This window comes from Rhinolophus hipposideros (genome assembly GCF_964194185.1).
Source record: "Rhinolophus hipposideros genome assembly, chromosome: 23".
In the NCBI taxonomy this organism is placed as follows: Eukaryota; Metazoa; Chordata; class Mammalia; order Chiroptera; family Rhinolophidae; genus Rhinolophus; species Rhinolophus hipposideros.
In genome coordinates, this window is record NC_138069.1 from 45333879 (window position 1) to 45361631 (window position 27753).

General features: G+C 54.2%; 1 protein-coding gene across 5 annotated transcripts in view; it reads left to right on the forward strand.

Annotated features, from left to right (window-relative positions):
* Window positions 1-27753, forward strand: part of PRKAR1B (protein kinase cAMP-dependent type I regulatory subunit beta) — a 78783-nt gene that overhangs the window by 15398 nt on the left and 35632 nt on the right. For all 5 annotated transcript variants that reach the window (XM_081036055.1, XM_081036058.1, XM_081036057.1 and 2 more), the window contains exons 5-6: window positions 26057-26118; window positions 26561-26607. In XM_081036055.1, coding sequence (XP_080892181.1) covers window positions 26057-26118; window positions 26561-26607 — 109 coding nt within the window. The remainder of the gene's footprint in view (window positions 1-26056; window positions 26119-26560; window positions 26608-27753) is intronic.

Genomic DNA, 27753 nt, shown 5'->3' on the forward strand with positions numbered 1-27753 from the left:
GCACATCCTGTGTCCTTCTAGGGGGCATTGGGGGTAGTTCCTCTCCAGTCAGGGCCTGAACGGCCTCCGAGGTGGCCCACAGGGCACTCTGGCGCCCTGGGAAAAGCCGTGAATCCTGGTCTGGCCCCGATGGTGCATCTCAGCCCTGGAACAGGGAGATGGGAGCCCTTCCCGGCCAGCCCCCGACCGGAGTGCCTGGGAGGGAGCATTGTAGCCTCCCCCCACCCCCACCGGGAACTGAGAAGCATGGTCATTAGCAGGCACCGTGTGATGCAGGTTGTCCCGGCAGTGGCACTATGCACTGGGCCCTCGGCTGGGGCCTCATTACTGGAGACACCAGACGGGCAGGCGGGCATTTCACCCTGGGGCTGCCTTCCCTGCAGGGTTCCTGCTCTCTGCAGCTCTAATTAAAACAGGCCTGTGGCTGGAGCAGCGCTGGCCGCAGCTGTCTCCTGTTATCTGTAACTCCCGTCCTCGTGTCTTTGCAGTCTGTTTCCCCACGAATTGGCTCGGGTCCCCAGGTGATGGGAAAAACACGTCTGTCTGCTGAATTCACAGGCAGCCTGTGGGCTGCTCTGTGCTTCCTCCAGCCTGGCCCTGCCCTGGGCCCTGCTGCTTCCCTTTCAGGCAGCACTGAAAAACAAAATTAGCATTTTGGAAAGCTCAGAACCTCATCCGAGGAGATACTTAATGGCTTCAACATGCGGGAATTTCATTTTCATTTAGCACAAAGTCAGGCTCCCTGGGCAGAGAGCTCGCGGTCAGCAAATCATGGGCCCCGTGACCCCAGCAGGACTTAGACGCTGCATTAGGCGGGAGGTCGCGGTTGTGTCACGTGTGTGCCGTGTGCCGTGTGCTGTGTTCTGAGCCGGCCGCCAGCCTCACACATCATCTATTAGGCTGGTGCCATCGGGCAGATGGGACGTGGGGGCACAGAGAGGCTGCCTGAGGCCACCCAGCTAGGATGAGGCCACACTGGGCTAACCTGCCTACCCACTGTGGTTGCACAGCTCAGGGAAAGGCTGCACCTTTTAAAGAGAATAAGAATTTCCCACGTGCCCAGACTTTTCCAGTGAATAAAAAGTCCTGTGGTTCTAGAAGGCAGACTTGTTGCAAGTCTAAAGGGTTCTCTAAAGGGTCTTTGTTTGGGGCAGCTAGGACTTGTGAGACAGGCACACGAGACCCACGGGCCCCCTGACCGTGTATGAGGAATGGGCGCCCCGCTGTGGCCCTCACCTGTGGTCACAGTATTTGAAAATGTGGAAGACTCGGTGCTGTGCAGTGTCAGGACGCCGCACCCCACGTTCCCCTTTGCCTCTACCTGACCGCTTCATGTCACCTGACAAGCCCCTGCAGACAGGTGACTTGAGATGCCTGAAGGCTCCCTGCCTCCAGCACCTGTTATCTGGACTGGACACTGAGGCCCAGAGAAGGTGTGGACGGCCCAGCCGCCCTGTTGCTTCCAGGTAGGAAGTGGGCCCATTTTTTCAGAAGGAGCTGGTCTGTGGTACCTGCCCCCCACAATGATGACGTGGCCTCAGGAAGGAGGGTTGCCTTGTCTTTCAGACCCGATCAGCACCTCGAGTCCTGACTTGGCTCCATTCTTGAGCCCTGGTCACTAAAACTAGCTGAGTTGCCTGCCAGGTGGGGTCTGAGGCCTTCCCGGGGACAGCTGGAGGCTGGGGGAAGGGGAGGTGACCTGGGAGGAGGGTTATGATCACCTAGACTTCTCCCCATCTCCATGCCTCGTACAGCATCTCTTCAGGGACAGGGGAAACTGAGGTTCAGAGAAGGCAGGTGACTGGCCCAAGGTCACACAGTTGCCTCACGGCTCCCAGCGTGCGGAAGCGGGTGATGTCTCTCAGGTAGTCCTAGGAGCCCCCTTTCTGCAGCAGAGCCACTCAGCGGAGAGCTTGGGTCTCCCCTGACCCTCCCAGTAACCTTATGTGACGAGGTCACCCCACGTTTCAGGAGACAGCTAGAGTCACTGCCCCTGGTCCCACAGAATGTGCTCCTGGGAGCACTGTGCTGTGCGTGTCTGTGTAGCGTTCAGGACCCTGGGACGCAGCCCTCCCCTCCTCTCCTGTTTGAGAGCCCTTCCCAGTGGGGACCAATACTTAACAAGTGAACTGCCCTGTCCTGGGATGTGGGTGCTTCCCTGGGTGTCTATGAGGTGCTGTGGGATCCCAGAGGAGGAAGGGACCCCCTTCCATCAGGTCTGGAACCAGCCCTCTGAGCCAGAACTTCCAGGACAGGCAGCAGAAGGGGCAGCATTGGAGCTGAGGGACCAGCACGGACAAAGGACGCAGGTGGGAGTGTGCGTGGACGCCCGCTGGTGCGCTGGCTTTGGGCTGGGGCCCCAAGCTCATTGGGAAGCCGAAGAAGCCAGAAGAACCCATGGTGTCTCCCCGGGGTGCACGGCTTCTGGTGCGTTCTTCCTGGGCATGGTCTCCTGTCTGTGCCCAGAGCCCTGACTTCCTCCTTTCACAACCGTCTGTGCACTGGATCAGAGGGGCTGGAATCACCTTTGAAAGGTGTGTTGGAAGGTGGCCCTGCACGCGCTGGCCCAGCTCCTCCCTCCCAGGTTGGGTTCCCAGGTCAGGGCAGCCACGGGCTCGAGGCTTAGTAGGACCGTGCTCTCAATTTCTGTTTTGCTTCCCAAACCACTAGTATTTGAACCAGGGGCCCACGTGACGTTTGTGCCGGGCCCTGCAAACCACGTGGCCTGTCCTGCTGACCGTGTGTAGTGGCTTCTTCCAGGGAAGGAGCTCGAGCTGCTGTCCACTGGTTACGTGGCCTTTCCTGTGTCTCTGCAAATGCCCCGTTTATCCTCACGCGTTGTTTTCTTTAGTTGACGTGCCATCGTTTATTGATTTGCAGGAGTCATTTGTAAATTTAAAATTAGGCATTGATGATTAAATTAACAGCACATATGTGTTCCCAGTTCATTATTGGTCTTTTGACTTCGTTGATGAAATTCTTTTGTCATAGGGAAGTTTAAACTTGGGGGGTTTTTCCTATAATTTTTTTCAATGTAGTAGAACACACATGTAACATAACATTTACCATTTTAATCATTTCAGTGTCCAGTTCAGGGGCTTTAAGTGCATCCACACTGTTGTGCGGCTGCCCCGCTGTCCGTCTCCAGAACTTTCCATCTTCCCAAACTGACACTGTCCCCATTAAAGCCTAACTTCCCATCCCCCTCCCCCAGCCGCACCCCCACCCTCCTCTCTGTCTCTGTGAACGTGACCCCTGGGTCCTCATGTCAGTGACATCACACAGTGTGGCCTTTGTGACTGGCTGGTTCCATCAGCACAGTGTCCTCAGGGGCCGTCCACGCTGTAGCAGGTGTCAGTGTCCTCCCTTGTAAGGCCGAGTAACGTCCACTGCGTGGCTGGACCGCATTTGTCTGTCATTCACCCGTCAGTGGACAGGTTTTAATTTTTGTGTTGGCAGATGTTTCAGTCCTTTGTGGCTCTTCTCAGGAAGGTCGTCTAAGATAGTAAGTAAATACACCCATTATCTTTTCTAGAATCTTCCCAGGTTGTTTCCTTTTTTCTTTCTTTTAATGATTAAATCCTTGATTCATCAGGAATTTTACTTTGGTTTAAGGACATGTAAATCTAGCTTAATTTTTTTTCCAAATAGCCAGCGTGCCAGCACTCCTCACTAAATGGAATGATCTCTTAGCTGGTGTGCTGCGTCCTTTAAAAAATGAAGCTCCTGAGCGTTTGGGGGTCTATTTCTGTGCATTGAACACTTTCAGGAAAGTGAGGACTGATGTGGCAGGATTGCTTCTGAAGGAGAACCAGACCTGGAGACTCGGGGTGGGGGGCGGTGGCCCTTCTCTGTGTGAGAGCTGCCGCTGGTCTGGGGTTCAGGTGGGGATGCTGGAGCTTTGGAGGACGTGGGGTCCCTGAGGATGTGGGGACATCAGGAAGGTGCACTCAGGTTTCTGTCATGGGGTACCCCCTGGCATGGTAGAAGGGAGCACAGACGTGGGGGGTTCAGGTTGGAGCTGCTGATGGGGGGGCCTTGGACAGATGTCTTGGATGTGTGTCTGTATGGGGTGTCTTTCTTACTACCAGAGAACTTTTTTTATCCTAGTGTCATGAAAAGCATTTTGGTGATTATTTGTTAGATAAAAATGACAGCCAGTTACTTTTTTGTGTGTGTCAGTTTTATAATTCATCAATCAGCAGTTAGTTCTCATCCACATTAACTGTTTGTAGGTTTTTGAAAGTGGTGGCAGGTACGTAGGTAACCGACGCATAGAGCTTATTTTGTGAGTCTTCGTCCCCATGGCTTCCTGGACAGCCACCGGCTGAGCTATGGGACAGTCCTTACTCCTCTGGCCCCGACGCCTGTGTTGAGTCTGCCATCCACGCGCACATCTGGGGTGCCCATCTCCTTCCAATTCCCACGTCTCTGAGTGCCCGCAGGGTACGTTTCCGGAAGCCCACTCCATGGACGCGCTCTGAATGGTGGTGTGTTCTCTGGTCACTGCCTCGTTGAGGGCAGAACGGCCCTGCTGCTGCTCACCTCCCTTCTTTGTGGGAGCCATCCTGCCAGTGGCCCAAGGTGGAAAGCCAGCGAGGTACTATTTTGAAAACTCTTCTATTGTGGAGAACTCGAAGCATCTCCAGCCACCCGGCGTCAGCAGTGCCCATTTCTGTTCACGAAGCTTCCTCTCTCTGCCCCCAGCCCCAGCCTGGGCTATTTGGGCAAACGCAGACACCAGGTAATTTTATCCGTAAACATTTCGGTGTAAAACGCTCATCTAATCAATCCCGGGCTCAGCCTCGTCCTCATCCTCACCACAGTTGACGCGCTGGGTGGAGACGGGCCAGCTGCTGTCTGCGGGCTCGTTCGGGAATGGGTCCTGCCTGCCGGGAGGGCTGCCCTCTGGGCCCTTGCGTGGTGCTTGCTCAGGGTGAGGCGGTCCAGGCGTGAAAAGCAGGGATGCTGCCAACCTCCACGGTCCGTCGTTTTCTCATGGTTCCCACCCATCTCTGCTGAAGACCCACCTTTCTGTCCCTGGGCCTCATCTCCTGAGGTGACAGCTGGTTCACTCTTGTCCTTCAGAAAAAGCAACAGTTGCTGAGTTGAGAAACAAAAATGCACTTGGGCTCAGGGGACAGCTGGAGTGGCGGGGGAGACACACCACATTTGTCAGCTGCTAAACCTGAACTTTCAGGCCTCTTTAACCCTTTGGCACCACTGGACTCTTCCTCCCCTCCCCTCCACCCTGTAACTTACTTCTCACGTTTTATGGTCAGAAAACGCTTTTCTTGCTTCTTGACTGTAGACACTGAGTCCTCTGATTTGATGGAGGCTAAATCTGGGCTGTTTGGCAGACATGAGCACGAGCCTTTCCATCCTTCCTTCGTTCATCCTTCGCTCCACACGGTCACTCAATACCTGTGTGCGTCTGTGCCAGGCCCCAGAGGGTGGGCAGCAGCATTAGGCCGCTGCTCATTTTCCGAGGGGAAGTGCCTCTCGTTGGGGCAGAGCAGGTGGCTTCAGTGAGCTTCCATGCTGTCAGAATCAGGTCCTGGCAGCTCAAAGGCATGTGAGCCAGTCCTTGCTGCAGTAAGAACCAAGGGCTCTCCCCAGAGCAGACCTTTCTCCCAGCGGGCAGTTTCGTGCGCTCTCCCGTACAGCCCCCAATGCCTCTGTGAGCTGGGTCATCATTACCCCCAGTGCACAGAGGAGGGAAACAGGCTTCCAGGCTGCAGGGCCCCAGGCTTGGCTGGACACGTCTTCCTGGGCTGGGTGCTGAGTGGAGACTGGAGGGGACTTGGCTCCTACTTGAGACTCTCCCAGATTCCAAGCCTGGGAGAGTCTCAGCACCGAAGTGGAAGGAGCGGAAGGCAGGCCAGACTGGTCAGTTAGCCCCTGACCTCTGAGCTTCCTGGCCTAGACAGGTGGTGAAGCTGGAGACTGTTTGCTGTTAGGAGGAGGCTGATGAGACCTCTGCCCAGGAGCTGGGATGCTGGGTGAGCGGGTGGGAATGGCACTGGCTGGGGCTGGATGACCTTGGGCTTGGGCTGGCCTTGCTGTCTGCTGGCAACGTGACCTTGGCGAATGAAGTGACCTCTGTCAGCTTCAGGATATTCCTTCTGCCCTTGAAGTCAGGAGCTCGCTCACCACCTGCTGCATCATCCAGCAGGAGTCCTGCCATTCCAGGGCAAGAGGCTGTGAGTATGGGGGTCGGTTGTGCAGGAAATGCACCAGGAATGCAGCTGGGAGAGGGTCTCTGCTGGACAAAGCAGCGTCCAGGGCCTCCTGGGGGACGGGGTGTTTCCACCTGAGACCTGGAAATGGTGAAGAGCAGGGAAGCACATTTCTGACAGAGGGACCAGCAAGTGTCACAGTCTTAGGGCCAGCAAGAGCCTGAGTGGTGGGAAGTGACCAGGTGGGGAGGACCAGGCTCGAGGGAGAGGGCTCCTCTCGGGGGTGAGGCTGGCAGCACATCCGGTCAGGGCAGCGAGCCCGCAGGAGCCACTTGGACAGGGTCAGGTGCCAGGTCTCAGCTTCCGACTTTGCGCGGTCAGTACTGACTGGCTGGAGGCCAAGGTGTCCACAGTGACAGGCCTTTCCTGTCCTCCTTCTCAAAACCCACCTCCCCTGACTTGGGAGTGTGGCTTCATGTGCAGAAGCCTCTGTCCCCAAATGTGGGGACAACCCGACACTGCGTTTCAGTAAAGCACTGAGGTCGGTGCACACATAGAACTCTCAATGATGGATTTCTGAGCGGTTTTACCTTTTCAGTTTAATAATTTATCAAAACTTAATGTATTTACTTTTAGGCAGCTGTGTGCCAATAATTAAAAAAATCTTAATCTTGAAGAAAAATTTAATATCTATTCATAGGAAACACTTCCAAAAGTTCAATATATCTTTTACCGAGAAGCGGGTATGGTGATCGACAAAACACTTGTCAGCATAAACGCGTTTACATTAGGGCAGCTTCTAGGAAAATGGAGTAGGAGTGCCCGTGTAAGAAGCAAAGCAACAGGCAAGCGTTCCCGCTGAGGTTTGTACACTCCACGACATCTAGTCAGCAGCTGGTGACAGCCAGTCATGCCCTGTCCTCGCCCTCCGGGGCCGGCAGGAGTGGGTGTATGTGAGGACTGGCTCCCGGGTCACGGAGGCCGAGAAGCCCATGATGTGCTGTGTGGGCGGGAGGCCCAGAGCCCCAGGTGTGGGTTGGTTGGGCCTGAAAAACCGAGGCAGGAGATGGTCGACCAACACCAGGGCGCAAGTCCCTTCCTCTGCCATTCTGATGTGCCCTCAGGGCACAGGGTGGTGCCAGCCAAGGGGGGGGTGCACTGTGCTGTTCAGCCCAGCAGTTCAGACGCTCACCTCTTCCAGGAGCAGCTTCACTGACACCCCAGAAATCATGTGTGACCAGCAGTCTGGGCACCCCTTGGCCAAGTCAGTGGACACACAAAATTGACCATCACACTGCGGACTCACATCTCATTGGCCAGACTTACAGGAGCGACGTGGCGGTTCAAGCACCAGTGTTTGCAGTGGGCCAGAAGTCGCTGGCCACCGCTGTGCAAACGCTTAATGGAACACAGCCGATGGCTAACTTAGACGGAGGAGGGGGGTGCACGGTTAAGGACACAGCACGTGGCGATGTTAGCCCGGGACGCAGGTCACCGACCCACCGTCGTGGACTATGGACCTGATGTACGCACAGTGGGGGCCTGTGGTCTGGGGGCTGCAGGTGGGGACAGGTGGGGGGCCCAGGGCAGCAGGGGCCCCAGAGAGGCCGGACGGGGTGGGGCAGTGGGCTCCCTGGCGTGACACTGCCAGCTTGGGCGAGACAGCCGGAAAGCCAACTCCAGGCTCAAGGTGATGGTAGCCTGGAGGGAGAGGGAGGGGAATAGCTTCTGGCGACATACGTCTGAGTGGCTGCTGGACAGATGAGTACTGCAGACAGATGACAGGTGTCTGGTGGGTGGCCCTTCAGCTTCCTGCTGCGGCCTGCCCTGGTCCTGATGCCCTCACCTCTGTGCCCCTTCGGCCTCCCCCTCTCGGGGGAGCCTGGCCGCCTGGGGGCTCAGAGTCGCCTGTGCCAGGCCACCCCATTTCTGCCTCACCACTCCTGTGTGGTGGTGAGCTCAGCTAATGGACCTTTTGGATTTGAACCTTCTTCCTGTTATGATTGGGCTGATGGCCAATTTAAGCATTTAAATCTTGGTTTTAATTTAGTTTGTTTAACATGGCTTATTCTTAATTACCTGTGCTGTAACGGCCCCACGGTCAGCAGCTAAGCCTCTCAGAGCAGTTTCCTCATAATGCAGTTCACGTGGCTCGTGAGGGCTGGGGTCTGGCCTGGGATGAACGGGGCCATTTCCAAGTGATGCTTTCATGGAAACAAGGCTTAATTGTGTGGAAATAACGGCAGTTCCGCCGTCAGCTGTACAGAAAAGCGCTTCTGCACTCCTTTCCACCATTTTATAGCTGTCATTAGCTAGAACCCAGAAGGAGGAGGAAACAGTTGCCTTGTGTCGTCTCTGCCCTGTTGTCGCAGCCCTTGGCACGTGGAGCTGCAGAACCAGAAAAGTTCATGAATTTCGGCTTCTCCAGCTTTAGAGTTTATCCTCCATCACCCAGTGTGGGAACAGAGCCCCAGAGAGCAGTTTCCAGGTTCTCGGCCTCACGTGGAAAGGTGCTGGCTTGGGTAGTAGATGGCCGTCAGCTGTAACCGGTTAGCCACTGGCCACTAACATAACTGCCGGGGCTACGCTGGGGGGTTGTTTGTTGGTTGGCAGAGAAGTAGATGGAGGATTGTGGATCATGTGGCTCCTACTTCCTGCGTCTTACCCGGCCTCCAGCGACACTGGGGTGCAGAAAGACCCCTTGATGGGGTACTGGCAGATGTTTGCTCCCTGTGTCTCGACCAGCCCCCAGTGAGAATATAGTGGTGTGACTCCCCTATCTATGGCTCTGTTGTTCCTTTTCGGCCTCACCATGTCCTGCGTTCTTATGTGGGGAGCGGGAGCTGAGACCCCGCATGACACCCAGAAGCACTGAAATTGTCCTCTTATGAAAGCAGGACGAGGTGGAGGTTTCAGGGTCTCTGCTCCACTCCAGCCAGGCTCCCAGGTCCGCCCACTGCGCCCACAAAGTGGGGAGTTGGCTGGCCTGTTCTGCTCTTTGCAGCCATGCAATGATGGGCAGATGTTGTTCCTGATCCCAGTGTCCTGTCGCCACGTGGGGACTACGTGATGACCTCAGTGCGGTCTGTTATGGGGTTAAAGGTGAGGGGTTAAAAGTAATGGCGTACTATAGCCACAGTAGCAGTGTCGTTACCATGTAGACACTCGGAAGGTACTGTCTGGCATTTTGTGCATTAAAGGGAGTGGTATCGCGCTTCCCATTAACCATCTGTGCCTTCTAGTGCGGGGGCGCAATGCGTCCTGGGCACCATCCGAGGCCGCACGTTTCCTGAGATGAATTAGGCAATTCCAACATCAGGACTGACTAGATAGCGCTTTCTTCTAAGGAGCCTGCAGAAAGGATCTTACACGTGGATGCCAGGCTGGCCAAGAAGCAGCCATGCCCACTCACCCACAAGTCCTCTCCGTGCTCTCGGACCTGTGTTCTCATGCTCGATCCCAAAAACTACGTCGTCTGGATAGAAGAGCACACAACACAGTTACGTATGTGCACGTATGCAAAGCCGGAAGAATAAATACATAGAGCGAGCTGCTATGTAGCCGTAATCCCATCAATAACCGAGCTTTGCCCCCCCGGGACCCTCCCTGCGCCCCTGGTGACCACAGCACCCTCTGTTCTGACCTGTGTCAGCGTCGTGTCCTTGCTTTCCCTTACAGCTTGGTGTGTGCGCGTCTCTAAACAGGACAGTTTGGTTTTCTTTGCTGCTGAGTGGTTTTGAACTTTATTTATGTGAACGGAATGATATGCATGCCTTTCTGCATCTTGGATCTTTGTGTGACACGTGGGTGAGATTTACCAATGTTGGAAGTACTTGTAACTGCTCCCTTCGTTTTCATTGCTAAAGAGGCCATTTTCGTCTTCCTCATGAAGTTTATATTCAGCTTGTTCAGTTCCCCAAAGTAATGTTTTAGGAGATTGACTTGAATTGTGTTGAATTTCTACGTTTATTTGGTGGAGAATTGACATCTTTCCAATACTGAGTCTCATAACCCATGAACATGGCATGTCTCTCCTTTTATTCAGGACCCTTAAAAAGGTTTTTTGATAAAGTTTTGTAGTATTTTCCATAAAGGTCAAAAAAATTCTTTTGATTTATTCTTAAGTATTCAAATTTTTGGTGTTACTGTAAATGGTATTTTTTTTTAATTTTCTATTTCTAATAGCCTGTCATAAGATATAAAAATGCAGTGGGTTTTAATAAAATGATTTTGTAGTCAGCAAAAACTTTATTTAACACTCATAATTTGTCTATAGATTCTTTTTGTTCTATCTGTACATAATCATGTCATCTGAAGATGACACCAGTGTTTTTACTTTGGTCTTTATGCTGTTATTTCTTTTTCTTGTTTTATTGCTTTGGCTGTGACCTCTAGTGCAGTGTTGAAAACAAGTGGTCATGGAAGATTGTCTTGTCTCATCCTCAATTCCAGAGAATGCATTTGATTTTTTTCCCATTAAGTACGTTTGTATTAATTTTTTTTAGATACCCTTAATCAAGTAATTGGGGTTCCGTTTAGTTTTAGTTTCTTAGTAGGTTTTAATTGAGAATGATGTTGAATTTCATCAGATGGTTTTTCGGCTTCAATTGATACAACCATACGATTTTCTCCTATAATCTGTTAATGTGATATATTTGTACTCATTAATTTCCCAGTGTTAAATCAACTTTGGGCTAAACCTCACTTATTTGACTGCATTCATTATATAAAGTATTTATACATATTGGACAGTAAACTTTTACTGCTTTTGGTGCTTATTTTCCCCAACTCCCACTCTTTTGCCCTTTTTGATAATTTTTACTATACTTCTACCACAAATGCTTATTATTATTACATACTTAAACCGATTCTTATTGTAGCTGGTTATAAACTTACCTTCCAGCTGGAGCAGAATATGCTACCATTCCACTTCCTCATTGGACTGGATTTTTATGTACTTATGTGTTTTTCCCACATGGAGTCAGGACAGGTTCTTTCTCACGCTTAACCTCATACTGTCATAAAAAGGCAGTGTGTGCGTGTGTGCGCATTATAACATTGACACGTGCCAGGCACTTTGCAAGGAACTTCATGTATTTACCATTTAATCTCACAGTGACAACAGGAGGCCAGTGTTAACCATCCCATGCTACAAATAAGGAAACTGAGTCCCGGAGTGGTGAGGTGACTTGCTCAAGGCACATGGCTACGAAGAGAAAGCTGAGATTTCAGTCCTGTTCTGAGGACTCCAGAGGCTGCAGTAGCAGACAGGACATCCTAGGTGATGGCCGTGCCCAGCTGAGCCTAATGCTGGGGGGCATGGGGCGCGAGGGATCGGGGGTGAGCGGGCGCGAGGGATCAGGGGTGAGCGGGCGAGAGGGTGGGGCCGAGTCCAGACACCAGGGCTGTATCCATGTGCCACAGACTGGCTGGGAGGGTGGGGACATGTCCCTTCTCCCTCAGGTGCTGGAGCACACGGGTGTTCTCTGGGGGCACCCGAATGTCCTTGGGTCACATGGTATGTGTTATTAAGCTAGAGTGTCCAGGCCTCCCACAAAACTGGTGGCCCTGCTGACCTGGCCGGTGCATGGGAGTTGACGGGGGTTCCTGAACCTGGTGAATTTGAAGTAAATGCTTGGATTTGCACTTTGCTGGGGTGGGGGCCCTGCTGGATTCTGAGGGGTCTGTTGGCTCAGAAGCGTAAGCCTTTTGTTTAAGGTCTTCCTGGAAATGGCACCGTGATACTGGCAACTCACTAGCTCAGGTTCGGCGTCTGGGCCCCAGGCCAAGTCCAGCTCGTCCCATGGGCCTCATTCTCTCCCTTTTGCGCCTGCAGCTGCGCAGGACACGTAGCCCCTCCCGCACTGGTCAGACCCACTGACCAAGGCCGATAGCAGCGGGGTGAGGGACCGAGCTGCCCTCCTGGGGGAAGCACTGCCTTGTCCTGTGCACCTGGGGGTGCTGGACGGTCCTGGGGCAGCAGTGGGGCCCCCAAGTGGGGCTGGTGGGAGGGCCGTGAGCCGGCGGCCTCCAGCAGGGCCACCCGTGTCATTGGGCTCGAGTCACATTCCAGTGAAGATGGCCACAGCCTCACTGAGTCGTCGCTGGGGGAGGCACCTCTGTGGCCCTTTGCTACCCACAGAGCCCCTAGCACTGCACAGGTGCTGCTCCCGGGCCTGGTTCCAGCGTCACGTGAAGCATGTGACGTCCGGTGCATCAGCGCCCCCAGGTCTCTCCAGGAGGTAGCATGTCGGCCCCGCTTGCAGAGGGAGCAGACCGGGGGGTGGGCGGCTCGGCTGAGGCAGTGTAGCCTGTGGGCCGCAGAGCTGGGCTGACCGCAGGCTGTCCTGGTTCCGGGCCACACGCTTCACACAGCTGTTCGGACTCATCCTGCGTTCTGACCGGCTGCCCCCCACCACGTCCTCTGGGAGGGAGGACCTGCCATCTGTCCCCTTTTGTGTGGAGCCCATTACTGGCTCGGGGCTCAGGAAGGGGCCATGGGCCTTATGCGTGACTGCCCCCACACCTGCCCACTTCCTCCCGTGCTCGTCCCGGCTGTTGGAGCTGCTGCAGACGAGGGAATCAGGCAGGGTGGTGCTCTCTCTGGCCAGACAGAGACACATCGAGACAGAGAGACAGAGACAAAGGGAGACACCGCAGCCCCTGCCCCCGCGGCCCCCAGAGCTGCCCTGTCCAGTAACTCGGTGCTGACGGAATGTTCCAAATCGGTGCTGTCCATCGGTGTAGCCACTACCTGGGAGGTGCCCGCCACCTGGTGTCACTGTGCTCCAGCTGTTGGAGAAGGAGGGAGCTGGCAGGGATGAGGGAGTGCTGTGGGTGGGGAGGGAGGGCACCCGGGGTCAGCCCTCCTCGCCAGGGCTGGCAGCCGGCCCCACCCCCTTGGAGGCACATGTGCCACCTGACAGGCACTGTGCTGGTGCTCCTACAGCCCCTGTGACCTTGCTCTGTCAGTGGCTCCATTTCACAGATCGGGAAGGTGAGGCTCAGTGATTGGCCCGCTGATAAGTGATGGAACCCTGACTTGGACCATCTTCCTTGCGGCAGAGCCCATGAGCCTCGTGCCTCAGTGTGCTGAGCCCCAGAAAACGGAGGGCCCATCTCTGTCCTTGTCCCTTCTCTCCCCCTGCTGCTGTCACTGAGGGAGAAGTGTGTTCCTGTGAAGCTGTACTCAGGATCGAGTCCCAGGCTCAGGATGTGTCTGCTGCCTGCAAGGGCTCGGCTTCTGTGCCGCTGGGAGCACCCTGTCCCAGCCCGAGGGCCACCTGCCTGGGCTCCCCTCGCCCTGCGGCCAGCGGGGCCGGACCTCTGCACAGAGCCCACTTAGGAGACGTGGCCACAGTGCCAGGGCCCAGCCCGCCATGCGGCCTCCCTCCGACCAGAAAGCGCCGTGGAGTATGAAGCAGGGAGCTTGGGCCGTGACAGGACCCCAGGCCCAGGCAGACGCCCCACGCCCGCCTCCCTCAGCAGGGGGCTCCTCTGGTTGTGATTTTCCCTGGTCGCCCTTCCTCCTCCAGGCCCCCTGACTTCAGGCGCTTGCTCCAGTCCTCCGCAGTTACCACCCGATTGATGCCTTGGAGCGGGGTTGCCTCTTCAGGGTGGCACCTGGTCCTGACGTGATTCTACTAGTTTCTGTCACTTTCTTTGCTTTCTGGTATTTTCAGGATGTTGCAGGCTCATCCTGTTTATTTTCTGCCCCAGACCTGAAATCAGCCTTTTCTCCTGGTTCCTTTTGGTGGGAAACTATTTGGAGGCCACAGTCTGAGCACCTGGGTGCTCAGTGCTGCTGGGTTTGTCTCTGTTTCTGGGTTTTTCCTGCGGACAGAAGTAGGAATTGTTTTTTCAGATAAACTCCTTCATTGTTTCTTCCAGTTCAAATTCAGGGCTGCTGGGCTGGGGCTCCCTCTCTCCCCCTCTCTCTCTCTCTCTCTCATAACCTGATTAACTTTGCCCCCTTCTTACATGCTGAAAACGCCAGCCGTGAAGGACAGCAGAGAGTTCTGTGCCTCCCCACCCCACACCCTACCTTACAATAGCCACACCATTACTGTCACCTGCCACCAACAATGTGATCACTGGAAGGCATTTGAGATTCCTCCAGCTCACTGTCCTGAGGTATTACTGTGTTTTTGGAGGTTATGCTATCAGTTGCAGACACGCTTAGTTCAATTGTTCTTTTTACTTTGATTGTGAATGTTACTTTTTAAATCTCAGTTTTGTTTCTGTGTTCTGTGGCGACTGACACGGTGCAGACACGCCTGCACGAGGAGGCCTGTGCGCAGGGCTTGTTTTCCTCAACCTGCGGCCGCACACAGCCCAGGCCTCCGCCTGGGGGTGACCTGTGGCCATCGGCTCCGTCTGTTCAGCAAAGCAGACACGCAGTAGGTTTCCACGTGCCCTCCCCTTCCGAGAGCCTCATCCACGCTGCTCTACCCGCTTTTTCCGTTTGTGTCCCAGCGACGATGACTGAGCGGTCCTCAGAAGCGCAGGAGGATTTGGGCAGTCTGCTGGGTTTGGGGGCGTCCAGAGCCGGTGAGCTGGGGGAGGAGAGGGTGAGCCCCTTACATCCTCTGGGCAGCAGCCACCACTCTGTGAAGAGGAGGAAGCCGCCCCAGAGTGGGCCTGGATCGGGTGTCTGTCCCCCCACCGGACACCCGTCTATGTCCACTGTCCCAAGCGCACCCCCAGCCCCGAGAGCCGTGGGCCGTTTGGTGGCGTGCTCACGCCCAGTGTCCAGTGGCATGTCCCTTGGTGCTTTAACGTAAGGCCATGACAGTGAAGGAGGGAGGAGCCCTAGTCCCCCAGGACAGCCTTGTGAGGGCTGTGGTTTTCACTCAGGATTAAGGTCCAGAGCAAATCAGTAATGACAAAACCAGATGCGTCTGAGTTCCCATGTTTCCTCCTGTGCAGGAGCCACGGCCCCCCAGTGGCATCTGTGGAGACCACCCACCAGGTTCCCGCCCACGAATGCTAGCTGCCTGGGCATACCCTGCCAGGACCCCCGCAGCTCGTGGGGCCCCCTCCCTCAGCTGGTGGAGCCTCCGCCCCCACAGTTTGTTCCCACCTTTGCACAGGAAGACCACCTGGGGCTGGCACTATGTGGCTCACTTGTTGGGAGTGGGGAGTGCCCTCACCTGGCCGGGCTGTCACGCCCTGCCCCCCGCACCTCTACCCACCCTGCCAGGGCCTGTGTCTGGCCCTTTGAAGCAGCTGGGAGCCGTTGATCCCTTTAGCAGCTGTCGAAAGAGGGCACAGGGGTCCCCAGACGCCTGGGTGGAGCGTCTCCAGCGCTGCCCGCCCACGCCCTGGAGCAGTCTGCTGGCTGGTGAGAACCCACCCGTCTTGTGATCGCTCTGGGGCCCATGGGTTTAAAATGAGCCTTTTACTGAGAAAACATTCCACCTAGAAGATGGGAGAGAGGATGGCGGCCATGGCTGGGGCACCTCCAGGACCGCCTGTCCCTGGTCCTGACACAGACGTGGCCAGCACAGAGGGGCCTCTGGCGGGGGGGAGGTGTCTCGTGCTGTCAGATTGAACACTTGTGATGAAAGAGAGGCTGTGACAAGGGGTGGCCAGGGCTTCCCAGGTAGCACATCCCTCTGGGGTGAGCTCTGCTGCAGCCCTTCCCTAAGGGGTCAGGAGGGGGGTACAGTGGGGGGGCACCAACACTACAAACGAGTGTGGGGACCACGGAGCCCTGACTGGTGGTAATGGGGAGAGGAATTTCAGAGGACTTCTTGCAGATGGCGAGGACAGGCATGTTCAATGGGGAGATGGACAGGATGTGGCACTCTGCGACCTCCGTGCTGCTCAGGCGAGGACACCCCATTCTGTGCCCAAGGAATTGAGGACTAGGGAATGGACGTACTTGCCGCCGTCCCAGCTGGCCGGTGGGGAGGCCGGACGGCCCCAGGCCTGAGCCTCAGGCAGGTCTGCAGCAGGCGGGCCTTGTCTGGGCCTCAGACCCTGCCCCACATTGGCTCGGCTCAGCCTCAGAACTGGCCACCCCGTCCTGGCTGCCAAACCGCCTTCCTGGCAGCTGTGTCTCTTCTTCCTCCAAGAACGAAGTCCTTGAAGAAAGATCCAGAATTCGGGTGTCGGGGAGGCCCTTGGAGGTGACCCCGCAGCCTGCCTCTGCTGAGCCCAGGCAGTGGGGGGCCGTCCCACTTGCAGGCTTTTCCCCGGGGCTGCCAGGAGCCGTCCCGCCTGTCGGTGCGGGGGTTGTGATGAGGTTCCCAGCCCGGCACTCACTCACAGCGTGGGACGCGAAGGCCTGACCGGGTGCCCCTCGTTCCTCTCCTCTGTGTCTGGTTGACCGTCTGTAAAAGCCGTTCGCTGCGGCGGGGGCTGCTCGTTGCCTGGCAGGCCCAGGGTGCCACGTCACTGCAGATGGCTGTCCACATGGTGGCAGTGGTCCCTTTCGCGCAGTCTTTGCCAGGTGGCTAGGAAGGAGCCGGTTTTCTCACCCTCACTCTGACCACGGGGGGCGGCACAGCCGGCTCAGCTTCGGCCCTTGTGTGTTTGTTGAGTGAGTGAGTGACAGCCAGTGGAGCCTGGCTGCTTGGTGTCCTCCCTGTTGTGCTGTTGGCTCTTGGCTCCTGGGGCCTCTGCACCCACGTGGAGGGTGTTGGTGCCCCAGCCTGGGGCTGCCCCCGGTAGCGCGATGCCCTTCCTTGGCTGCCTGGAGTCGGGACCGTGTGCATGTTGGGTGGATGTGGGCTCGGCAGCCTGATTGCCAGGGTTCCGTCCTGGTTCTGCCGCCCCCTGAGGGAAGCTTCTGGGCTGCTTCTGAGTTGGGCGGTTGTGAATGAGGCTGCTGTAAACGTCCGTGTGCGGGTTTTGTGTGGAAATGTGTTTTCAGCTCCTTTGGGTAAATCATGATTGAGCGTGAGTACTGCTCAATCATATCGTATAAGATGATTGTATGATAAGAATGTGTGTAGTTTTGGAAGAGACCACCAGACTGTCACCCAAAGTGGCTGCCCCCCTCCCACGTCCTGCCAGCACTGTGACGTCACTGTGCTGGGTGTGGCCGGGCTGGCAGGCGTGAGGAGGCGCCGTTTCAGTTTGCATCTCCCTGGTGACGTGCCGTGGGCACCTTCTCACGTGGCTTCCTTCTGTCCAGTTGTAAGTTTGGTGGTTTGTCTTATTTTCCTGTGGCTGGGTGTTAAGAGTTCGTGTATATTTTGGATATAAGTTCTATATCATATATGTGTTCGCAAATATTTTCTCCCAGTGTGTGCCTTGTCTTATTATCTTGACAGTGTGTTTCTCAGAGAACTCTTTGATTTTAATGAACTCCAGCATAGCAGCGTTTTCTTTCACGTACGTTTCTGTTGGTTTGTATCTGAGAAGTCATGATCAAACCTTGGGTCATCTGGATTTTCTCCCATCTTATCTTCTAGAACTTTTATTGCATTTTACACCTGGGGCTAGGATCCATTCTGAGTTAATTTCTGTGAAGGGAGTAAGGTCTGTCTGGACTCATCCTTTAGCACGTGGATGTCCAGTCGGCCGGCACCATTTGCTGAGGAGACCATCTCTGCTGCAGGGTGTTGCCCGTGCTCCTTTGTCAAAGAGCCTGTAGTTAGTGGGTCTGGCTCTGGGCTCTGGGCCCCGTCCCTTTGATCTGCTGTCTCCTCTGCCGCCAGCGCCTGACTCGCTGTCCCGACTCCTGTAGCTCTGGCGAGTTCTGAAGTCGTGGCGCCCGTCCTCCCACGTCGTCCTCCTCCTTCAGACTTGTGTTGGCCGTTCGGCTCTCTTGCCCCCAAAGAGGTTTTAGAATCAGTGTGTCGATGGCCCCACGACACTTGCTGGGGTTCTGACAGATCTCAGTCTGCGCTACGTGGGAAAGCACGAACATCTTGACAACACAAGTCTTCCTGTCCATGAACATGGGGCACCTCCCCGTTTATTTAGTTCTTTGATCTTGTTCATCAGAGTTTTTTGTTTGCTTCATGTAGATCTTGTGCACATTTTGTTAAATTTATACCTAAGTGTTTAACGTAAGAGCTGTTGTGTTTTTAACTTCAAACTCCAATCGTTTGGTCTGGGCACTGGAAAGCCGCTGGCTGTCATGTGTCCCTGTGTATCTTCCCCTGGAGATGGGCGACTGTTACACATAGTAGGTCTTGTTGTTTCCAACTCCTTGGGACTTTGTACAATGTCATCTGCAAACAAAGACTATTTTATTTTTTCTTTTTCAATCTGTATACATTTTTTTCTTTTTCTTTCTTTTTGTCTTATTGCATTAGCAAGGACTTTCAGAACAGATTGAACGAAGAGTGGTGAGGGGAATATATTTTATTTGTTCCCAGCCTTAAGGGGAAATCATGTATTTTTTCACCACGAAGTAGGATGTTAACTGTAGTTTTTTGGAGATTTTCTTTATCAAGTTGAGGAAGGTTTCCTCTGTTCCTGTTTTCCTGAGGAGAATTTTCTTTGTATCATGAATGGATGTTAGATGTTTTCAAATGTGTTTTCTACATCTGATATGATCATGTGTTTTTTCTTCTTTAGAGTGTATGGGACGGATTACGTTTATTTTTGAATGTTGAATTACCTTTGCATACCTGTAATAAATCGTGGTTGTGGTGTTTAATTTTTTTTATACATTGTTGGGTTTGATTTGCTAATATTTTGTTCAGGATTTTACATCTATGTTTGTGAGATAGTGGTCTGTAATTTTCCTTTCTTGTAATGCCTTTGTTCAGTTTAAATGAGTTAGAATGTGTTTCCTCTGCTTCTGTTTTTCTGGAAAAGATTATAGAGCATTGGTATAATTTCTGCTTTAAACATTTGGTAGAATTCACGTGAACCCGTCTGGGCTGCTTTCTATTTTGGAAGGTTATTAATTATTGACCCATTAGTTTAACAGATTAAATTATCTCTTTCACCTTGTGTAAGTTTTATTAGATCGTGTCTTTCAGAAAACTGGTCGCTTTTATCTCAGTTATTAAATCTGTGGGCATACAGCTGTTCATGGTGTTTCTTTATTATGCTTTCAGTGTCACAGGATTTGTAGTGATGTCCCCCTTTGATTTCTGACATTAGTTATTTGTGTCCTCTTTTTTTCCCCTGGTTAGCGTGTTTTAGAGTCAGCTTTGGTTTCATTGCTTTTCTGTATTAATTTCCTATTTTAAATTCCATTGTCTTCTGTTTATAATTTTTGTTATATCTTTCCTTCTGCTTACTTTGGATTTGATGTGCGCTTGTTTTTCTGGTTTCCAAAGGTGGAAGCTTAGGTTACTGACTTTAGATCTTTTTCCCTTACTAATATATGCATTCAGTGCTATAAATTTCCATCTAAGCATTGTTTTTGCTGCAGCCCACAAATTTGGTAAGTTGTATTTTCATTTTCATTTAGATCAAAATATTTTCAGTGTCTCTTGAGCCTTCTCTGACTTGTGTTTTTTAGAAGTGTGTTGCTTAATCTGCAAATCTTTGGGGGATTTTCAAGGTAACTTTCTGTTATTGATTTCTAGTTAACCGTGCTCTGAGAGCAGACATTGCATGATTTCTAGTCTTTTAAATTTGTTCAGGTGTGTTTTATGGCCCAGGATATGGTCTGTCCTGGTAAATGTTTCATGTGAGCTTGAGCAGAATGTGTGTCCTGCTACGGGACGCAGTGGTCCTTAGATGCCAGCTGTGTGCGTGTGCCCTGCCTGCCGGATCTGCCAGCGCTGCCTGAGGGGGTGGGCTCTCCAGCCGTAACTGGCGCTGGTTTACGTGTCCTTGCAAGTCTGAGATGTTGCCCGTGACGGCTCTTTATTCACAGACCTGTGATGAGCATGGTCTGGTGCCTCAGGTGTGTGTCAGCACTGCCTGTGCCACCTTGTACCCCAGCCTGGACTTTAATTAACCGGGCCCCAACCAGTAGGCATCTCACATCTCATCTGTGGTTGAGCTTGTTCTAGGATGAACGTGCCAGGGGAATAAAAGCCAAGCATCTCTCCCAGTTCAAAGGGCAGGCTCGTTTTTGAGGGAAAAGTTCGCTTTCACTTCCACCTGCCAGTGCCAGCCTCCCCTCAGGGAGGATTCTCACTGTGTAGCTTGGCCTGGCCCTGCGTCCAGGACTCGGGGCGCCAGGCAGAGTGTGACGGTGACCCCGTGGCAGCCCCACCCCTCCCATTCCCCAGATGCACAAGGGCAGTGGGGCCTCCTGGCGCTGCACATGCCCCCCCGAACCTGGCATCTGGGTGCCTCTGTCCCCGGTGCCGGCATTCCAGGTTGAGAAGCCGCTGCAGACGAGATGGCACCAGGTCCCCAGGCACAGGCTGCCCAGGGTCTATAAACATTGTGCTCGATGCTCCAGAAAAGAGTAGGCAGCCTCACTTCCAGCACAGAAAACGGCCCCTCCTGAGTTATCTCTGTTTAGAGAGAATTATTTGGAAACTCACAGCCAGTAGAGAAACACAGCAAGTTTCCACCCAAACAGTGGAAAAGCCCAAACACAAACTGGGGACACTGTGTCTGGGTGCCGGGCTGGTGGCGGTCAGAGCCCCTCTGCATCTGGGCTGCGACAGGCAGCACAAAACAGGACATCGTGGTGCCCACCCGAACGAGGCATCCTCCCGGGTCCGGGTCTGTTGGGCTGCTGCCTCCTCTGAGCAGCACTGACCTGCAGGAGCAAAGCAGCCACCAAGGGGAGGTGCTCCCTCCCGGCGCGACCTGCCAGGGTCGCCTCTGAGGGACGAGGGTGACCGGCGTTCTTCGTCCCTTTAACTCAGAAAAACTCGCCAGTTTCTGTGTTCAGTGGGGTCTTTTTAAAAACACTCATAATTCCTCTGTTCTTGTCAACACACACGTTCACTCTGCAGACCTGCGCTGGTGCGTGTGTGCTTGTCACACGCCGCCATGCCATCCAGCCGGGAGTGGAAGCCAGCAGCCTGGCTCGGACACCCGCCCATGCTTCTGAAAATTTGACATTTTTCAAAATAAGACGTTTAAAGAAATAAAGATAGGGAAATGCTACAAGTGCTGAGCAGTTGCTGTCTTCGTCACTAGAGGCTGTCCTGTGGTCAGTGTCATGGGCCCTTCTGCTTAAAATGGCAAGGACCCCATGCCCCCTGGTGGGGGAGCAGTTTCCAAAATGCAGGCCTGTGATTGTTGGGGTTGGTGAGAGTGGGGGGCTCTGTGTGGGCACGTGGTACAGCCCAGCCTTGGTCGGGGGTCAGGGGCAGCTCTCCCTGTCCCCTGCCCCACTCACGGTGGCCTCGCTCTGGGAACTGGCAGAACCTGTTTCTTCTGCAGGTTTCTTTGCAGGGTGGGCATTGGGGGCTGTTTCCCTGTCAGGCCACCTCTGGCTGAAGTTCTGAAATATATTAGAAACATAAACCACTAAGAAACAAGAAAAAGCCATAACTGTACTGAGACCAGGGCCGTGGAGCGGTCCTTTAGGTGTCGCTCTCAGGGGACCCCGAGAGATGTTTGAGCATCTTAATGGGCCTGGGAGAAGGGGCTCTGAGCTGCCATGTGCGTGGTGCTCGCAGACAACTGTGGTGGCCCCTGGTGGCCCCTGAGGGTGAGGGCTCAGTGTTGCTACGTGCTCACAGGCTTCACGCTGTCGGTTCATCTCACCAGGCCCTTGGCTTACCGTGCCCCCTTAACTCCTTGGAGACTCAGCCACCTAGGTCCTTCCAGGCAGGTTCAGAAGCAGCCTGGGTCCCTGGGTGTTTGTCACAGGGGTGACCCCCCGTGTGATGAAGTCCCACGTTTGCATCTGCCGACCTGGACAGCGAGCCCCTTGGGCAGGGGCTACCGCACAGGCTGGGGTCCAGCGGGTGACATGAGCAGCGTGCAGAGCAGTGTTCCCACCAGGCGGGCCGTGGGCTGAAGCCACGTTTGGGGGAACGCAGCCCCATGTTGCTAGAGCTTCCATTTTTTCCAAAGAAAAGCCCCAAATTTGGATTTTTATAACTCAATTTTCAACTGTTGCTGACTTTAAAAATGGTGCTAACAGTGTCACATGAAGAAACAGAAAACCTGAAGAGATCAGTAAGCACTAAGAGAATGAAATGTGACCGAAGACCGTCCCAGGTCCCCATGGCTTTGCGGGTGAGTTCTGTCGCACTTCAGCAAACCGCCTGGCCTTACTTTTACAAGCCACTCCAGGAGCCTGAAAGCAGGACAGAGTGCGCATGTCACTGTGAGCCTCACGCGCAATTGGGGGCCAGTCAGCTCAGCCCGTTGCACACGACTGCCTGCTGCGTGCACACCGATTAGGACGTCGGGCCCCTCCCTCACGGGCTGAAGACCACATAGGAACATGAACATGATGTGTTTAGCAGAAGATAACTGCCGTTAACTGACTTGTGTCCCCACAAAATTCATGTGTTGGGGCTCTAACTCCCAGTGTGATGGTCCTGGGACGTGGGGCTTTTGGGATGAGGTTGGAGTTGAGTGAGGTCATGAGGGTGGGTCCCCCACGATGGGATCAGTTCCTGATAAGCAGATGATGAGACAGAGCTCACTCTCCCCTCTGTCCACCATGTGAGGACACAGCGAGAAGGTGGCCTCTGCCGGCCAAGAAGAGAGCCCCGCCCCAGACTCCTCCAGACTGAGAAGTAAGTGCCGATGGTTTAGTCACACCTTCTGTGGTGTTGGTCACAGCAGCCGAAGGCAGTGTCGTGGGACAGTGTCTCCCGACTTCTGCGTGGAAGTTCCCGCACAGCACAAACCATAAGGGAAAAAGATCCTGTTCAGTGAGCCATGTCTCATTCAGGGTATCATGGAAAAGTTACCGACAGATGGCTGACTGCAGGACGCTATTCGCAGTAACTGAAACCAACACGCAGCCAATGTTTAAAACCCATGAGGACCTCCTAAACTCAGCGAGGAAAGATTGAAGCCCCATGAGGAGATGGGTGAAGGGCGGGAGGGTGGGCCAGCACTTTACTGAAGAGGACATAGGGCCTGCAGACTAGCTGAGCTGCCTCTTGGGTCCCAGAAATGTCTGCCTCCTGGTGATGAGGAGAATCCGAGCTGACGTCTTGGGTGAGGGCTGTTGCCAGGTTTGGCCTCCAGGCCGTCCCTGACCCGCTCACTGAGAGTGCGTCCCGAGAGCAGGACCTTGTCCAGACATAGCTACACTTAGCCTGGTCCTCGCTCAGGCCCCACGAGGGCGCCGCCTGCCCTGCTGTGCCCCCACAGAGCTCTGACTGCAGGCGTGACGCTCACCTCTGCCTGACTGCTGGCCTTGGCCACCGTCCCCAGCGTCTTGTCTGGAAACGGAGCTGAGTGCAGCTCTGCCTTCAGGGGTGAGGCTTGGAGGAGCAATGCCTGCCCTCGGCACCCCGGGATTCGTGGCTGCGGCGGCTCCACGTTTCTGTTCCTTACAGGCCCCGAGCACTGGGGGTGCTTGCTGTGTCCCCAGAATCCAGCACAGCACCTCATGCATAAGTGCTGAGCAGTGTCTGTGGAGGTGAGGGCCACACGTGGGACTGAGCTGTGCAGCCACTGCAGAAGAGCCTCTCAGAGGTCATTTCCACATGAGACTAGAAAACTGTTTTTCTTTTCACGGGCAGAGGCATGCCCTGAAGTGCTAAGACGGAGGAGAGGGTTTTTTGTTTGAGAGGATGGAGAAGGAGGGGCTGCTCACTGAGGGACGGGCCAGCTGGCCTGAGCAGCTGACTGGGACACGTGTGGCCCTCCTGGACACAATCTGGCTCAGGCCTTGGGTGGCCGTGAGCCGAGGGCTGAGGGGCTTGCTGGGCTTCCTGGTGAATGGGACTCCAGCCTCGCTGTCGGAGAGGGGGTTCTATCCCTTTGCCTGTTCCCAGGGGCCGTGCAAGACACACCTGGGGGGTACCTGTGTGGTCAGTGGGGAGACCCAGTGAGGGTCATCTGAGAGGCGCTGGGCCGGGGTTCAGGCCGGGCACACGCCCCTGGGCGTGCCAACGAGGCTACCTGGACCAATGGCAACGCTAAACCCCCGCTTTGGGGACTGAAATCTCCCGGGCCAGGTGCCATGTGAGCCCCACATGATGGGGGGCAGTCACACGCCACCCTCTTCTTAGGGAGTTCTGGCATTTGTCATGGCCAGTTTGTGACTGCAGAAGCGAGGGGTCTGCTTCGTTGTTTATGGCATTTTGGGAATTATTTTACCATTATGAGTTAATGTTTTTTTATATTTTATTTGGTTTTTATTTTTCTCCTGAATTGCTTCCTTACTTTATTCACAAAAGGCAAATGAGGCAGAAACCGCTTAGGTCTAGAGGTGGTAAATTGTTCCCAGTTCTCACCAGGACAGACAAAAACATTCTTGTAAATAAAAATAATTTTTTTCCCAAGTAACTCCCCTAAGACTAAGAATTTGGGTTTATTTTTCATTTTTTATCTTTTTAGTTTCAGGTGTACAAAACAATGTACTAGTTAGACATTTACACCCTTTATAAAGTGATAATTCACCCCCAAGCCCACCCCTCTGACATACAGCTGTTACAACACCACCACTGTCTTCCTTACGTTGTACCCCACGTCCCGTAACTATATTCCTATATATTTAGAGTTAATGTTTTTTAAAATATGAGGGAGGAATTGCCAAATCATGTTTTAAAGACCTGCACATTTTAAGAGCCCTGATGTTGTGGTTTTGAAGAAATACAGTTTAGGAACCAGTGGCCAGGCGTGTCTGCAGATGCTTCCCCTGGGGTGCTGTGGCCAAGAAACAGCCCCGGCCGGGGGACAGCTGCCAGGGCTGGCGGCGGGGCAGCTGGTCCAGGCCTCTCACCACCTGGGTCAGAAGGGGGCCTGGGAGGGACTCCCAGAAACCTCCCCGAAGGCCCTACCACCACTGCCCCCCTGGGGTGCTGTGCTCCTTGGAGAGAAATGTTTCTTAAATAGAGAGAAGACAGCTACTATTTTAAGAATGACTTATGTTTTTTGGGCCCTGGAAACAGGGGCACAGGACTGTTTGGTTCTGAGTTTGGTTTGCTTCCTGGAGGCTCAGTGTGACCAGAGGCTTCAAAGAACCCCCCTTTTACACTTGATCTTAGCCATAAGGCCCAGAAGCGATAGAGAACCCCCCTTTGAACTAGCCAGGCAGGATGGGAGCAGGCCACCCTGTACTTGGGGCACGTTTCCTACCTGCTGCCTGCTGCATGCTTCTCTTTTGGGGAGCTGTGTCCCCCTGAGTGGGCGCAGCCTCCGAGGTGTCATTGCATTTGGGATGGGGACTCCGACCCCTGACTCTGTGTCCTGGCTGCAGTCCCGCCGTGAAGAAGGGTCCTAGACGTGCACACACTTTCCCGTGTGCCAGCTCAGGCACACATCTCCTCCTCACTCCCCTTCGCATCCTGGATGGAGGGTCCATTTCACAACTAAATTTAGGAGATGACATAACTGGGCTGCCCAGTATGCCAGTCTCACCAAGCTGTGTGGCTCGTGGAGTCAGCAGGTCACACTCTGATTTCTGACGCAGAGGCTGCGACCTCGAATGTCGTTTCTGCCTCTAGGGTCTCAAGGCACCTTTGACCGAAAGTATTTCCCTGGGGAGGGTGAGGGGGGCAGGAGACACCGTAAGGACTGACAGCATACCCAGCACAATTACAGGTGCTGGTATGAGAAGTGCCCACAGGCTCTCATCACGTTATTATCTAAGTGAAGTCCAAAGCAGCGTGTATGCGATTCTTGTCCCGGCAGAGCAAGGGCTGGCAACGCCATGTGCCCGGGGCTGGGCACCCTCATCTGGGCAGCAGGCTTAGGAGGGGCTTTTATTTCTTCCTTCTAACTTCCTGGGATGGGTGCACATCCCAGAGCATGACTTGCTTTAAACAGGGCTGAGGCCCATGGGAGGGGAGGGAGGGGGCCCATCGCCGGGGCCACTGCCGTGCCCACACTCGCTGTGTCTTCTTTTCCAGTGACATATTCGATGCCATGTTCCCCGTCACTCACATCGCTGGGGAGACAGTTATACAGCAAGGTACGTTCCTCATGTCCTCTGAGCCCAAACTGTGGGGAACAGCTGGGCTATTTGCTTAAAAGATTATTAATGGGAGACTCTCGTCTGTCTTTGGGAAAAGTCACTAATGAAACTTAAGAACACTCCGCTTAACAAGTAAATACCAGTTGATGACCTGTGTTGAACACTGGGAATGAGCTGTGAGAGGGCGGTGAGGGGCAGTCGTCCCACGAAACGTGGGCAACCACGTGAGGAGCTGATGTGCCGCTTGGCGGGCCTGCCTCCTCCTCTCCCCGCGTGTGCACCCACCCTCGTGTGCACCTGAAACATAAACAGTTTCTATTTAAAGAATGTCAAAAAGGAGACGAGACCCAGTGTTGCTTGACAGTGGTTTATACGGCAATGTTGCAAAGATTGTTTCCAAGACAAACAAAAGTGCTGCAACTATATCCTTTCGTTACAGGGGATGAAGGGGATAACTTCTATGTAATCGATCAAGGAGAAGTAGATGTAAGTATCTCTCAACTGGTTTTAGAAAATAGCATCTCGGTGGTGGGTTGGTCCGTGTCCAGTTTTGAAGCTCAGGCCTAGCAAAGCTTTTTGAGTGGTGCATTTCTAATCTTTTAACCCAGAAAGGTGCTACTTTTCATAAAAGATAACATGAAAACATGGAAGCAGTCTGAAGCAGCTGCTTGCTGGCGGGGGTCGCAGGCGGCTGGGACCGTCCCTTTGACCAGGCTGCCCCGCTTCCTCAGCCACATTGGCGGGTAACACTTTTTAAAGCAGGTGGGGTTCAGTGCTTACAGACCCCAAGGTACTGGCTTGACTGGAGTTATGTGGCCTTGTGTCCAGCATTCTTGGGTGCTCGGCCGGCACCGACGGCCTCATAGGCTGTTGCTTTCTTCTGTTTCCACTCTGCCTTGCTCTGTTTACTCATTCGAACCTGTCTCAAGGGTTAGGGACCCACACTTCTGCGGAACTGCACCTCCTTCCATCACCTACTGCCTGGGTCGCCCCCCCCACTCCCCACCGGCCTGGCTGTGGGCATCCCCTCGGCTCGCAGGCCACTGTCCACACCCACAGTGTGCCCGGTTCTGGCGTGAGCCCTCCAGTGGGTTTCTCTTGGAATCAGGTACAGCCCTGCAGTGTGATTGCAAGGAAGGGCCTGGGTGCCAAGCCGTCTCTCGGCTCCGGGCGCCTGGCACCGTGGCCGCTGCCGGGAACCCCAGCCCTTGGCTCACGGCAGCTCCTGCTTCTCTTGCCAGTCCCCTTACACTTGTTTCCTCAGCTTGGGGTGTCGGCACGTGCCTTTGAGCTCGTGGTTTCTCTGTGAATGCCTCCTTCCAGGACTCAGCTCTCTTTCTGGTCTGCACTTTCATGTGACTGTTTGTTTAAGGCCAGTCCCCATGCGCACTGGAAGCCCCCGAGGGCAGGGACTGAGCCTGCCCCAGCATTTTGGTGTCCACGGTGCTGGCACGCAGTAGGTCATATCTGCAAGTCCCCACACTGCGCCGCGTCCCATGCTGGCCCCCATTCACCCCTGGGCCTGAGACACCACCATGAGGAATAGGCCACGTGGTGGGCTCCACGCCCTCCTCCTCCATCACAGCCCGGGCCCCTCGAGGTGGGGCCTCCGCTGGCTCCCACTGCTGTCTG